The sequence below is a fragment of the Tamandua tetradactyla genome, chromosome 5 (genome assembly GCF_023851605.1).
Source record: "Tamandua tetradactyla isolate mTamTet1 chromosome 5, mTamTet1.pri, whole genome shotgun sequence".
In the NCBI taxonomy this organism is placed as follows: Eukaryota; Metazoa; Chordata; class Mammalia; order Pilosa; family Myrmecophagidae; genus Tamandua; species Tamandua tetradactyla.
Genome location: NC_135331.1, coordinates 95181968 through 95196615, shown reverse-complemented (window position 1 = coordinate 95196615; position 14648 = coordinate 95181968). Strand labels below are relative to the sequence as shown.

Sequence of the window (14648 nt, the reverse complement as noted above, 5' to 3'; positions counted from 1 at the left end):
GTGAATACTGCTCCTTCATCTATCAATGATTTTTCTTCTATGAAAGCTTTTAGAATTTCCTCTTTATTCTTGAAATTCTGAAGATTTTTCTCCTTTCTCATTTCTTTGACTAGTTCATCCTTCCCATTCTCTCTGTTCCACTCTTCTGCAGCATCTATTTGGATATTGCAATTTTGTATCTGTCATCTCCATTGCTTAAGTTTACTTCTACATTTTCCATGACTCTGTGATTTTATTTGAATTTTTATTGATAAAGCCACATACAAGCACATACATTCTTAGCATACAAAGACTTCATATATGATGTACAATAGCTCACAACATCATCACATAGTTTTTATTCATCACCATGATCATTTTTTAGAACATGTGCAACACTCCAGAAGAAAGAAAAAAAGAAAAAACTCACACATACCATATCCCATACCCCTCCCTCTCACTGACCACTAGTATTTCCATCTACCCAATATATATGTTTCTTAATTTTAACATTTGTTCCCCCTGCTATTTATTTATTTTTAATCCATATATTTTACTCATCTGTTCATACTATAGATAAAAGGAGCATCAGACATAAGGTTTTCTAACTTTGTGCATAAGGTTTTCTTAATTTTGTGATACATTCTGGAATGGATCACTAACACACTCTTCAGATTTATCTAATTTGCTACTTAGCTTATTGATTTCCTTTCCTTTAAAGGTCAAATTCTCAATACCCTCCACTATCTTAACTTTTTTCCCCCTCTATTCTCTCTACCAATGCTGTAATTTGTAAGGCTAAATCTCAATTTGTTGCCACTCTTTCCTATTACTGGAAATTGTTGAATTTCTCATTTCGTATTTAGTTTTTACTCCTAGAATTTCCTTTAAGTCATTTTTAACAGTCTTCTTTATTTCTTCAATCTTTAAGTCCAGCTTCTTCATTAAGATCTTAAACTTCTTCATAGTAACTGCTAACACGTATTTGTATTTAAAATCCAATATTAGGGCCATCTCTTAGTCAATTTCTATTAACTGCTGTCTTTCAATATGGGTAATATTCTCCGGTTTCTTCGGAAGTCTAGCAATTTTTATTTTACACTGGACATTGTGGATGTCATGATGTCAAGATAGGATTCTGTAATACTGTCATGAAGAGAAACTTTTGTTCTTATAGGAGTGGTAGAATCCATCAATTCATAAAGTTTAAAAAATATATCATCCATTTACGGCCCTTCACAAGCTCTCTGATTGACCAGACTTCACCTCCTGTAAAACTCCATCTCATGCTTTGGGAAGAAGGGACTCCAGCCTGGAGGATCCAAGAGTGAATGAGTGGAAGAAGAATTAGTATTTTACTGAGTGGAACACCACAACCTTCATATGCTTCTGAGTCATTTGTATTTCTTCATTGGAAAAGTGTCTATCCATGTCTTTTGCCCATTTTTAAATTGGATTGTTGTCTTTTAACTGTTGATTGTACGATCTCTTCATATATTCTGAATATTAAACTTTTATCAGAAATGAGGTTCCAAACATTACCTACCATTAAGTGGGCTGACTTTTTGCTTTCTTGACAAAATCCTTTAAAGCATAAAAGTATTCAGTTTTAATGGGAATCTTATTTATCTATTTCTTCTTTCATTGCATATGTGGGAACCACCTCCTACCACAAAATCTTTGATGTTTCCCAACATTTTCTTCTAAGAATTTTATGGTCTTAGCTGTAATGTTTAGGTCTTTGATCCATTTTAAGTTAATTTTTGTACAGGGTATGAGATAGGATATCCAGTTCTCTAAGCACCATTTGTTAAAGAGGCTGTTCAGTGGACTTGAGGGCCATGTGAAAAAAAAAAAACCAATGGTCCGCTACATGGGACATGACTTGCAATGGTCTAAGATTCCCTGGCAACATGAGACATGACTTCCAGGGATGAGCCTAGCCCTGACATCATGGGATTGAGAATTCCTTCTTGACCAAAACAGACAAAAGAAACTGAAGAAAATAAAGTTTCAGCAGCTACGAGATTTTAAATAGAGTAGAGATGTCATTCTACAGGTTACTCTTATGCAAGCTTTAGCCAGACATTGCAAACTACCTCAGTATGCCAAGCCCCAACCAATAGTATTCCTGAAAACCCTAGGGAGTGCCCTGAGCTCTATCTCTATAAAAGTTTTTCTTAGTAAGTGTATTTTTCTCAGAATTTTAAGGCCTCCAGATTGATCCTATGCCAGATAAACCCTGAAACCCAGAGTACCAGTCTCTTCAAAAACATCAATCAGTTTCATTCCTCTATTCTATCAGGTCAATACCCTTTCAAGCATGAGAAAGTTAAAATGGTCACTGACCAGAGAATGATCAAATGAGAGGGAAGAAGTATAACTGAGAAATTAGTTTAACAAATGACTGTGACTACCAGCTATATAGATACTTCTTTTTATTGGGTGGTGTTTTATATAGCCAGAAGGAAATAGCTGATGTTGCTGAACTATAATCCAGTAGTCCTGATCTTTAATAATGATTATATAGCCATAATAAAAAAAAAAAATCAGTTGCCCGTGTTTGTATGGATCTACTTCTGGAGGTTTTGTTCTGTTGCACTGATATATATGCATATCTCGGACAATACTACATTGTTAGGTAGGTTAACTAACCTCTGTTGTAAGTCTTAATATTTGGTAGAGTGCAATACTAGTGGTCAATAACGGAGGGTGGGTAAGATGAACGGGATATTTGTGTTTTTCTTTTTATTTCTTTTTCTGGAGCAATGCAAATGTTCTAAAGATGATCCTGGTGTTGGATGCATAACTATGTGATGATACTGGTGTAGCTAGAACTTCCAGCACAATGGTGAATAACAATGGCGACAATGGACATCCTTGAATCATTCCCAATCTTAGGGGGAAGGGTTTCAGCCTCTTACCACTGAGTACAATGCTGGCTGTGGGTTTTTCATATTTATCATATTGAGGAAGTTTCTTTCAATTCCTACTTTTTTGATGTCTTTTTATCAGAAAAGGATGCTGGATTTTGTCAAGTGCTTTTTCAGCATCAATCAAGATGATCATGTGATTTCTCCCTTCTCACTTATCAATGTGTTGCATTACACTGATTGATTTTCTTGTGCTGAACCACCCCTACGTGCCTGGAATAAACCCCCCTGGTCATGGGGTATAATTCTTTTAATGTGCTCTTGGAGAGAATTTGTAGGTATGATATTGAGACTTTTGCATTTATACTCATTAGGGAAATTGGCCCATAGTTTTCCTTTTTAGTATCTTTATCAGTTTTGGGGTTAGAGTGATGTTAGGTTCATAAAATGAGTTGGGCAGTTTTCCTTTTTCTTCAATTTTTTACAAGAGTTTAAGTAGGAATGGTGATAGTTCTTTTTGGAATGTTTAGGGAAATTCCCCTGTGAAGACATCTAGCCCTGGGCTTTTCTTTGTAGGAAGGTTTTTGATGACTGACTGAATCTTTTTCCTTGTTGAGGTCTTCTATTTTGTTGAGGTGTCAGTATAGGTTATTCGTGTGTTTCTAGGAAATTGTCCATTTCATCTAAGTTGTCTAGTTTGTTGATGTACAGTTGTTTATAGTATTCTCTTATAATTATTTTTTATTTCTTCAGGGGCCATGATAATGACTCCCCTCTCATTTCTGATTTTATTTATTTGCATCCTTTTTAAATTTGTCAGCCTGGCTAAGTGTCCATCAATTTCATTGATTTTTCTCAAAAAACCAACTTTTGATTTTACTGGCTTTCTCCTTTGTTTTTTTGTTTTTGTTTGTTTTTTGCATGGGCAGGCACCATGAATTGAACCCAGGTCCCTGGCATGGCAGGCAAGAATTCTGCCACTGAGCCACCGTTGCACTGCCGTTTTTGTTTTTCGATCTCCAATTCATTTATTTCTGCTTTAATCTTTGTTATTTCTATTCTTCTACTCACTTTAAGTTATTTTGCTGTTCTTTCTCTAGTTCCTCCAGGTGAGCTGTTACATCCTGAACATTTGCTCTTTCTTTTTTTTTTAATATAGGTATTTTAGGGCAATAAATTTCCATACCATAAGTTTTGATATGCATTTTCAATGTATTCTTCAGAGACCAACTACTCTTGCAATTTCTTCTTGAACCTATTGATTTTTAAGATGTGTTGCTGAATCTCCATATATTCGTGAAAGTTCTGGTTCTTTGGTGGTTATTGATTTCTAGTTTCATATCACTGAGATCAGTGAATGGGCTTTGAATAATTTCAATCTTTTTAAATTTATTAAGATATGCTTTGTACCCTAGCATATGATCTATCATGGAGAACGTTCCATGAGTACTAGAGAAGAATGTATATCCTGGTTTCTTAGCGTCTAATGACGTATATATGTCTGTTAGGTCTAATTCATTTATTTCATTATTTAGGTTCTCTATCTCCTTGTTCATCCTCTGTCTGGTTGTTCTGGCTATAGAAGATAGTGGTGAAATGATCATGGCAAAGAATATACAACTATGTAACGATATTGTGAGCCACTGATTGTTTAATATGATTGGACTGTATGTATGTGGATAATTCTCAATAAAGATTATTTTTTTTTAAAAAAAGATAGTGGTGTACTGAAGTCTCCCACCATTATTGTGGAAATATCTATTGCTCCCTACAGTTTTGCCAATCTTTGCCTTATGTACTTTGGAGCTCCTTGACAGGGTACATAAACACTTATGATTATTTTTTCTTCTTGGTTTAACTATCCCTTTTATTAATATGTAGTATCCTTCCTTATCTCTTACGACATCTTTGCATTTAAAGTCTACTTTGTTTAATAATAATATAGCTATTACTCCTGCTTTCTTTTGGTTACAACTTACAGAAAATATATTTTCTATACTTTCACTTTCAATCTATTTGTATCTTTGGGTCCAAGATAAGTCCTCTATAAACAGCATATAGATGGATCTAATTTTTTAATCTATTCTGCCAGTCTGTATTTTTTAACTGGCAGGCTCAGTCTGTTAACATTTAAAGTTATTACTGTAAAATCAGTTCTTGAATTTACCATCTTGTCCTTTGTTTTTTATTTGTCAGATCTATTTATTTTTTCCTTTCTCTTTTTATCCTTTAAGTTACCCTTACTAAGACTCTTCAATTCCGTGCCCTCCTCCAGACCTCTCTCTCCTGTCTTTTTTTTTTTTTTTTCAGCTGATAGAACTCCCTTTAGTATTTCTTGCAGAGCAGGTCTCTTATTAACAGGGCTCAGCATTTGTCTGTCTTGAAAATTTTAACTTTCAGTCTCTTTTGAAGGACAGCTTTGCTGGATAAAGAATTCTTGGCTGGCAATTTTTCTCTTTCAGAATCTTAAATATATCATACCACTATCTTCTCACCTCCATGGTACCTATTGAACAGTCAGAACTTAGTCTTATGTGGCTTCCCTTGTATGTGGTTGATCGCTTTTCTCTTGCAGCTTTCAGGACTTTCTCCTCCTCAGCATTTGACAGTCTAATTAGTATGTGTCTTAGAGTGGGCCTATTTGGAGTTCATTGGGCTTCCTGGATTTTCATATTTGTGTCTTTTATAAGGGTTGGGAAGTTTTTCCCAATTACCTCCTCAAAACTCTTCCTAGCCCATTACTCTTCTCCTTCTGGGACACTGATGGTTCTTATATTTGCATATTTTATCTTGTCCATCATTTCCCTGAGATCCAAATTTTCCCATCTTTTTCGCCACTTACACTTTTGTGTTCAAATTCAATTGCCATGTCCTCTAGTTTGCTTATTCTTTCTTCTCCCTCTTCAAATCTGCTATTGTGTTTAGTGCATTTTAAAGTTTGATCTATAGTATTTCATTTCCGTAAGATCTAATTTTCTATTTATTCTTTCAAATTCTTCTTCATGCTCTTCTAGTGTCTTCTCGATATCCTTAATGTCTTTAGCTAACCTACTGAAGTTGTTTCAGACATCTGTATGTACATCCTTTTGTTTATTTGGCTTGGCCATATCTTCTTGTGCTTTGTGATTTTCCACTGACTTCTTGGCATTTGATTATCTTGATAAGATTATTTTAAAAGCTGATTTCCCTTGTTTGCCTAAGATTTTATAGTTTGTGCTGAACGTCAGAAAAGCAGTTTGCTAGAGCGTACTTTCCCTGTCTTCCCAGCAGAAGACCTCTTGTGCTGCATCTTCCCTACAACCCTGTCTCTTCCCATTGTGGTAGCATGCTGATCCAGGTACCCAGACTGCCAACAAGCCAGTCTCTGCAGGTAGGGGGTGGGCACTGTACACCTTAAGTGAGAGCACTGTACACCTCTGGGCACAATGTGTCTGGTGATTCCCAAGTTCCCACCTGGAAAAGACTCCAACTGGGGGCCTGAGACTTTCCACTTCTCCAGCCAACAGCAGACTCAAGACATGATTTGCTTTTTGCCATCCAGCAAGACTTGGGTTTGTATTAGGCTACTTCTTTGACAGTTGGGTAGTCCACGTTTCTAAGCCAAACAGGACTGGGTTCCCATGTAGGGGCTGTATGTAGACCAGCTCCAATGGGCCTGGGATAAGATCTGGAGAAGCTCTGAAAAGCCCTGTAATTCCTCTGCACTTCCTGGCCTGCCCAGAAGATGGTGCTGTTTGGTAACTCAATTGTCACCAGATTAACCTGGTGATTAACCAAGAGAAACAAACTCTGAGGTTATTTACTTCTGAGCCCCCATAGCAACTGACCATGCAGGGCTGAAACTGCTGGGTTCTAGTGCCCTCACTCCACTGGCCAAAATCTGGCTCAAAGTGAGACTGTTTCCCCCCACTTTACTTGTGGCAGAGAATTCCTCCCGTTGGCCCAGTCTGTAACCATCTCCCAAGCAAGGAGTGGGCTTCCTGCTGCTATCTCCCCTCATGGGCTGGGGAGGGCACCAGGACCCAGAGCTAGAAACACAGTCTCTGTCCTTGTTGTTTCTCAGACTGTTCAATCCTCACTAACTGACTTGGGCCTTCAAATGTCCTTCCCTCTTTCTCAAGGTCCCCAAACAGTTGATTTGGGTATTCTCAGCCTGGCTGCTTGTTGCTTTTAGGGAAGATTTTGCAATCCCCTCCCTGGTCCTTGCTGCACCTAATGGCTTAAGTCCTGCTGTGGGTCCCTGTGGGCTTGAACCTCTGTGTATGGACTTAGGTGGGGATTTGTCTCACTATTGTGACAGATTATAGTTTGTGTCCCTGGTGGGAGGTACAGAGAAGATAGGCCAGTTTAGAACAGAAATTTCCTACCTGATATTTTTCTCTTTATTCAACTTTTGTAGGATTCTTCTCCCTCTATATCTTTCTCTAGAGTTCTGAACAAGTGAGAATAGTTCTTTTTTCCACTGAATCTACTGGAAGAGACTTTCAGTAGCTGTTTGTGCTTCCATGTTGATATGGACTCTGCTTTTTTGTAGGTTGAAACTGTTGCTGATATTCCAGTCCCTGGGGTATAAATTCTCTGAGTGAGAGCCATCACTTACGCTCAGACCTAACCACACTCCCCTTTTCTTGGGGGAAGATATGTCCTTTAGGGAATTAATTCCTCCACCTGATTAGTTCCTTTGTCTTTCGTTCAACCCTATTTCTGCCACTGCCTGGAGCAGGGCTGATAATAGAGAATGCTGGCTGCTTTCTTTAATAGGTGGCTTAACAAAAAATAAAGCCCCAGGTATTCACTAATCAACAGCTGCAGTTGGTGCCCAGCTCTATGTGCTCCTTTTCTGAGGCCACAGGATTTATCAGCAATCGGAGCCCAGCCAACTCCAGAAGTCTCTGTGTTTTTGATCAGCCCTGCTTTGTCCCTATTGTAACAGAGCTGTAACAGAACTCCTGGTTTTCTTTCTTGTTTGCTTTGTAGATTTATCTGTTCTTGAAGCTCATATTCAGCAGTCTTAATTTGATAATTAAATCTGCAACTAGAGCCTATTTGAACTCCCCTTCCCTTGAGCCTAGCAGAGAGGGCTTCTGTTTCCCACCAGGAGTTACTCTGAGACAGTCTGCCATGCTGGTGGGGGGATGGGAGGACATTCACCTCCACAGCATGGAAGGATTTACTTATAGCTCTCATGCTGTAATTTATCAGTCCACTCTTCCACTCGTTCCTGGCTGGTGTACGATGTGTGCATAGTCTCTGAAGTCCCCCAAAGAGCTGCTTAAGCTGGCTATTTACTAGCTGCTATGGAGTTCAGGCTACATCCTACACCTCCCTGGGATGCCATTTTCTCTCGTACACTATTTTTTGAAAATGTTTCTAATGGTTAAAGTTCCATAGACTGTCTGTAGACAGTTTGGGAGAGGAACATGAGTATATGCAGTCAGACAAAAAAATATTACCTTTCAGAGCTTTTAGATGTCCTTTTATTTGACCTTCACCCACATGGTTCAAGAAATACTTCTAGGTAAAAATCTGTTTCATTTCTCAACTTAAAACACTTTTGTCAATATTCCTACTCTATCTGCACTCTTATCAGAACAGCATTAACATACATCACTTGACCATCTCCAACATTTCCATTAGATCAGGTGTTCTTAACCTAAAGGCCATAGTGAACTTTAGAAAAACTTTATGCAAAATTGCAAATATATATAGAGGATGTATTTTTTCTGATTTAGGAGCCATGGCTTTTATTAGCATTTAGTGAAAAACGTGGTCCCACACACACTTTGAAAACAAAGCAAAGCCCACTGCCATAACATTACCACTACCATTGCCATTTTCCTCCCTTAAACAATTTGTATTTCTGTTCCTGTGCCTCTAATTCATTACAATAGTTAAAAAATTCTCTCCCTGAAATATTATTTCAGCATAATCTTCCCTTTCTCAAAATTTCCAGGTCACTGCTTCAAAAGATCTATAATATTATCACTTACCCTGCTCGAAAACTGACTAAAGCCCAACTAACAGCTGGGCACCCAAGCTCGTATAACTTGGCCATTCTCCTCCATATGTGGCTCTAATCAAGAGTCACTTATCATTGCAGACCTCCATGCAGCTTTCATACACAACTCATGCCACTCTCTGTCTACAATATTTTCTCACCATCGGGTGCCCATCTTCAATACCAATTCCTTAATTAAGTCCATGCCCTTTTTCAACAATAGTCCGTCTTTAGTATGTTAGAAGAGCCATTAAAAAGGGAGTATACAATCATATGCCAGGGTTTCTCAACCTCAGCAACACTGGTATATCAGGCTGGATAATTATTGTGAGGAACTGTCTTATACAATGTAGGATGTTTAGCAGCATCTCTGGCCCCCACAATTTAGATGCCAGCCACACTCCCTACCCCACCCCATCCTCCACACACTTGTGACAATAAAAAATGTCTCCATCCTGTGGTTGAAAATGATTGATGTATTATAATGGATATATTTAATTTCCCCGGCTAAAAATAAATTCCTTGTAATCTTCTTTACATTTCTATTTTCACTATTTCTAAATCCACTTAAGTGGATTTATCGTAAGTTTAGGTAAACATTTGCTGTCTGCTAACCTTTCTAAAGAGAGTAATCAAAACTTTCTAAACTATCATGTTCCAAGTATTTCTAGATATTTGTTAAACTTGAAATACTAAATTTCAACCTCCTTAAGTAAAAATTTTAAAAGGCAAAAACTACTATATCAAAAATCCCCATAATTTTCAGCAAAATACTACAAGTATTTTAGTTATACATGCTCTTCAACTGAGATGGTTGGAGCATTATAAAGATTAAGTGAACAATGGACCTCACAAAGCTAACAATAGTATTCTTTTACCGAGGACTTGCAGAAGAGTAACAGAAACCATCACCTTTTCTCTTTAAATACCTATGTAGTCTACGAAGTATATAGTATTATTATATTATCTCAGTTAAATGCCTAGAAACCTAATAGTCTTTAATAGTGATAGGGCTAAAGTTTCAATCCAAGCCTCTTAAATCAGAGCTAATCCTCCCAACCAGTGATCCTCAATCCTTGCTACATATTTGATTCCCCTGTAAAGTTAAAAAGAACAGGGCTTCCCTACAGACCAATTAAATTAGATTCAGGGAATAATGCTGAAGTTTAAAACTGTTTTAAAAATCCCCAGTGCATTTTAATGTGTGGCCAGGGTGGAGACTTCCTAGACTGGTTCAAATCTCACCTACCTTGATAGTTAATATAAAAGACTTATCTCCTGCCAAATGCATGCCCAAGACAAGCTGCATGCTCACAAAGAACAAGGGAGGCCCCCTGGCTTTGGTCCTGAGTTAATCTAAATTCAATGTATTGATAACCCTGAAGGAGAGCCCTCACACAGATCAAACTGAAAAGATTGGGAGTTTTCTTCCTATCCTTTTTTTTCCTTTTTTAAAATTTAGCTCCTGACATTCCAAGAAAACTGTCATAACACTACCTATATACAACTTTCAAGAATGGATGATTCACAGACTAAATTCCAGTGCTAACATATTAAAATACCAAAATGTCCAATTTTCAACAAATGATTACAAAACATGCAAAAACATAGGAAGTGCTGGTCCAGGGAAAGAAGATAATTAAAACATTAAAAACGACCAGTGAGGAGGGATCAAGCGTGGGGCATGTGAGACAAAGACTTTTAATAAAAAAGGTCTTAAACATGCTCAAAGATCTAAAGAAAAACTAAACCTGTCAGGACACCCCATTTCATACCATATATAAAAATGAACTCAAAGGGAATCAAAGACCTAAATATAAGAGCCAGAAATATAAACTCACAAAAGAAAATATAAGGAAGCATCTTCAGGACCTTGTGTTAGGCAATGGTTTCTTGAAGCTTACACCAAAAGCACAAACAACTAAGGAAAAAGCAGATAATGGGATTTCATCATGAAAGTAAAAAGACAATCTACAGAATGGAAGAAAACATATGGAAACTACAAATCTGATAAAGGTTTAATATCCACAATTTATAAAGAAATCCTACACTTCAACAACAAAAAGACAATCCAAGCAAAAAATGGCAAAAGTGCTTGAATACCTATTTCTCCAAAGAAGATACAGAAATGGCCAAAAAGCATATAAAAAGATGCTCAATATCATTAGTATTAGGGAAATGCAAATCAAAACTGTAATGAAATACCATTTCATAACCACCAGAATGGCTATTATAAAAAAAAAACAGAAAATACAAGTGTCAGTAAGGATGTGCAAAAATAGCAACTTTCATTCATTGCTGGTGGCAATATAAACTGGTGCAGCCTCTGGGGGAAACAGTTTGGCAGTTCTTCTGAAAGTTATAGAATGGCCATACAAACTGGCAATCCAACTTCTATGTATAAACCCAAAAGAACTGAGAGCAGGAATTCAAACAAATATTTGCACACTGATATTCACAGCAGTATTATTCACAACTGCCAAAAGAGGAAAGCAACCCAAATGTCCATTTACTTATGAATGGATAAATAAATCCATATAATGGAATATTATTCACCTGTAGAAAGAAATTAAATACTAGTACATGCTATAGCATGGTGGAACCTGAAGATATCATGTTGAGTGAAATAAACAAGACACAAAAGGGCAAATACTGTATGATCTCACTGATACAAGACAACTAGAATAAGCAGATTCACAGAGTCAGAAACTAGAATGCAGATTACTAGCACCCAGGTGTGCATGTGTGGAATGGGAAACAACTGCTTAATTGGTACAGAACTTCTATTTATGTGATGGAAAAGTTTTGGTAATAGATAGTGATGATGGAGGCATAACATTTTGAAACAATACACCACTAAATTATAGATCTATAGTTAGACCTTAACTATCTATAGATAGTTAAAGGGGGAAATTTTAGATTGTACATCTGTTATCAGAATGAAAATTAAAAAAAAAACTACACGTCTAATAGCGAATGCTAATGTAAATGATGAAATATAGTACAATTACAATAATATTCTCTCATCAGTTGTAATAAAGGTATGGCTCTAATGCAAAATATTAATAACAGGGATCAGTATACGGCAATTCCATATTTTCTGCTTGATTTTTCTGTAAACCTATAACTTCTCTAATAAAAACCTTAAAAAGGAAAAAAAAAAGAAAGGGAATTCTGCAGGTTGAGGGGAAAGGACACTAAACTGTTAACTGAATACACATAAAGAAATATAGATCTCTGGTAAAGATAACGATATGGGAAAATATAAATTCCAATGCTTTTTTGTTTTTAACTTGTAACTCCACTTCTTCTTCCCACAGGATATAAAATGCAAATGCACAAAATGAGAAAACTGGGTTCAATACCTAGCCCATGCACTACCACCACCACCCCACCAAAATAAAAAGTTAGGAGAAATCAGTAGTTTGGGACTCATAACGTATCAACATGAAATTTATAAGAAGTACTACATAAATGTGGGAGGATGGAGTGGTACAGGAACATAGAGTGTGTGCATTATTGAAGTGAAGTTGGTATAAAAGCAAATGAGATCATTATAGAGTTAGGATGTTAAGTTTAAGTCCCATGGGAATTATAAAGAAAGATTCAGAGAATGCGTAAGCTTACAAAAACAGAAAGTAGAGTACAAGTTACCAGGAGCAGGGGGGCAGGGGTAATGGGGAGTTAGTAAAATTAGTGTAGAGTTTCTATTTGGAGTAAAAGGAAAGTTCTAGTGCTGAGGGTTCTCTGTCCTCGTGAATGTGATGAATTGCAGAAAATGATATGCCTGGAAAGGATTGGATGGGAAAATTTATGTTGCATGTTTCCACAATTTAAAAAAAAAAGGAGAAAGAGAAACTAAAGAAATAATGACAATTAAATGTAATACATGGTACTGGACAGGATCTAAGAACAGAGGAGAAAGGACTCAAAAGGACGTTATTGGGACATAAAAAATTGGAATACAAAATGTAAGCTTTATGTCAAAAAGTTCAAGTTCAAGTTAAATTTCTTGAACTTGATAACTGCACTAAGTTGATTATATAAGGGAATATCCTTGTTCTTAGAAAATGTATATAGCAGTATCAAGCAATCAAGGAAGATGATAAGTACAACCTACAGAGAATTTTCAGAAAATTGACGAATACACAGGAAGGAAAAAAAGGAGGAAGGAAAGAAAGGAAAAAAAGAAAAGAAAGGAGGAGGGAGGGAAGGAGGGGACATGAGGGAAGGGGGAGGGAGGGAGGGGAAGAAACAGCAAATGCGGTTAAATGTTAATACTGGTGGATCTGGATATCTGGGGGGGGCAGGGTGCGTTGGGGGTTCTCTGTATGGGGTTTGTATTATTTTTGTAACTGTCTTCTAAGTTTAAAAGTATTTCAAAGTAAAAAGTTTTATATACGCAAAAATACATACATACACATGACTATCTCCTTAGCAGGCCTTAAACTTTATGGAATGGCTGAAACATGTTATCTAATTTGCTGGGCCTAGACCCTATACCTGAACACTTATCCTAAATCAAAAGAGCTACTGTCTTTTTTCTGGGACTGGACATCACCAAGAACTCATGACATTGTCTTGGGCTGCTTTCCCTAACACCTCACAGGATCTGGGCACTTACATTCCTCTTGACCCGGTGAAGTTACATTCAGTTCTGTCAGAAGTGGCTGCTGGCTAGGGCCGCGAGTTGGCGTGGTTATCGAGGTATTACTGTTGTCACTGGTGGTCTCTTCGGAAAACAAATCTGATTGGCTGTTACTTGTACTTGGAGCTGAGTCATCGTCTGGTTGCTTCTTTTGAAAATCTAAAGTAAGAAAGAGAAAACCGGTTTAATAAAGGAGCTTATAATCTCCTTGGGTGTTAGAAAACAATGTAAGTTGGAATAAAAATTAAACACAACACCAGTAATTACAAATAATGGGTGATTTTTAAAAAAGAAGATGGAAATAAAACAACGGTCAAAAACACATGACCTATATGCACCTATTACAGAGTCTCATAACGTGTGATGTGAAAATGGTTATATTTGTGGAAAATCAATAAATTTATTATCATGATGGGAGGATTTTAATATCTCTAGGTCACAGACAAAGTTATCAGTAAAGTAGAGAAGATAAATAAGCAAACGTAGGCCTCTGTACCCAACAATTAGGAAATGAATTATTTCCAAACACATAGGGTATTTGTAAAAACTCATTAGATTCTGGCTAAATCTTGACCATGTAAAGGCAAAACTCAACAAAAACCAAAGATTTAGTAAAATACAAACAATATTATCTGAACATAGAGCAGTTAAGTCAAAGCTGATAACAAATTTGGAAACTTAAAACTACACTTTAAATTTATGGGTCAAATCAGAAAGTAGAAAACATTTATAATTAAATCATAACAAAGCAACTATATATCAAAATCCAGCAAAGATAAAGACAGACAAGTATTTCCCACAATCCAGTCATTTTATTCCTACGTATGTGCCTAGCAACTCAGTAGATATGTTTAAGGTGACATGCACAAGGATGTTAACTATATTATTGCTGGTAATAATGGAAAAATAAAAACTAAAAGTCCATAAATTATGATATATTCAAACAATGGAATACTGTACAGAGTGAAAACAACTAAGCACATACGTCAACATGAGTGAATCTCAAATAATATTGAATATAAAAGGCAAGTCACTAAGTAACACAGTAAGACTGTACTTACATACATCTTTAAAATCTTAATCTACAGTTTAAAACCTTAAAAATCTTAATATATTGTTTAGGAATATGCATATTTAAACCATTAAAAAA

The 14648-nt window shown here is 36.5% G+C and overlaps 1 protein-coding gene across 8 annotated transcripts in view; it reads right to left on the bottom strand.

The window, feature by feature from the left end:
- The window catches only part of ZFAND3 (zinc finger AN1-type containing 3), a 545448-nt gene that overhangs the window by 155474 nt on the left and 375326 nt on the right, over window positions 1–14648 (bottom strand). For all 8 annotated transcript variants that reach the window (XM_077161675.1, XM_077161677.1, XM_077161678.1 and 5 more), the window contains exon 3: window positions 13475–13657. In XM_077161675.1, coding sequence (XP_077017790.1) covers window positions 13475–13657 — 183 coding nt within the window. The remainder of the gene's footprint in view (window positions 1–13474; window positions 13658–14648) is intronic.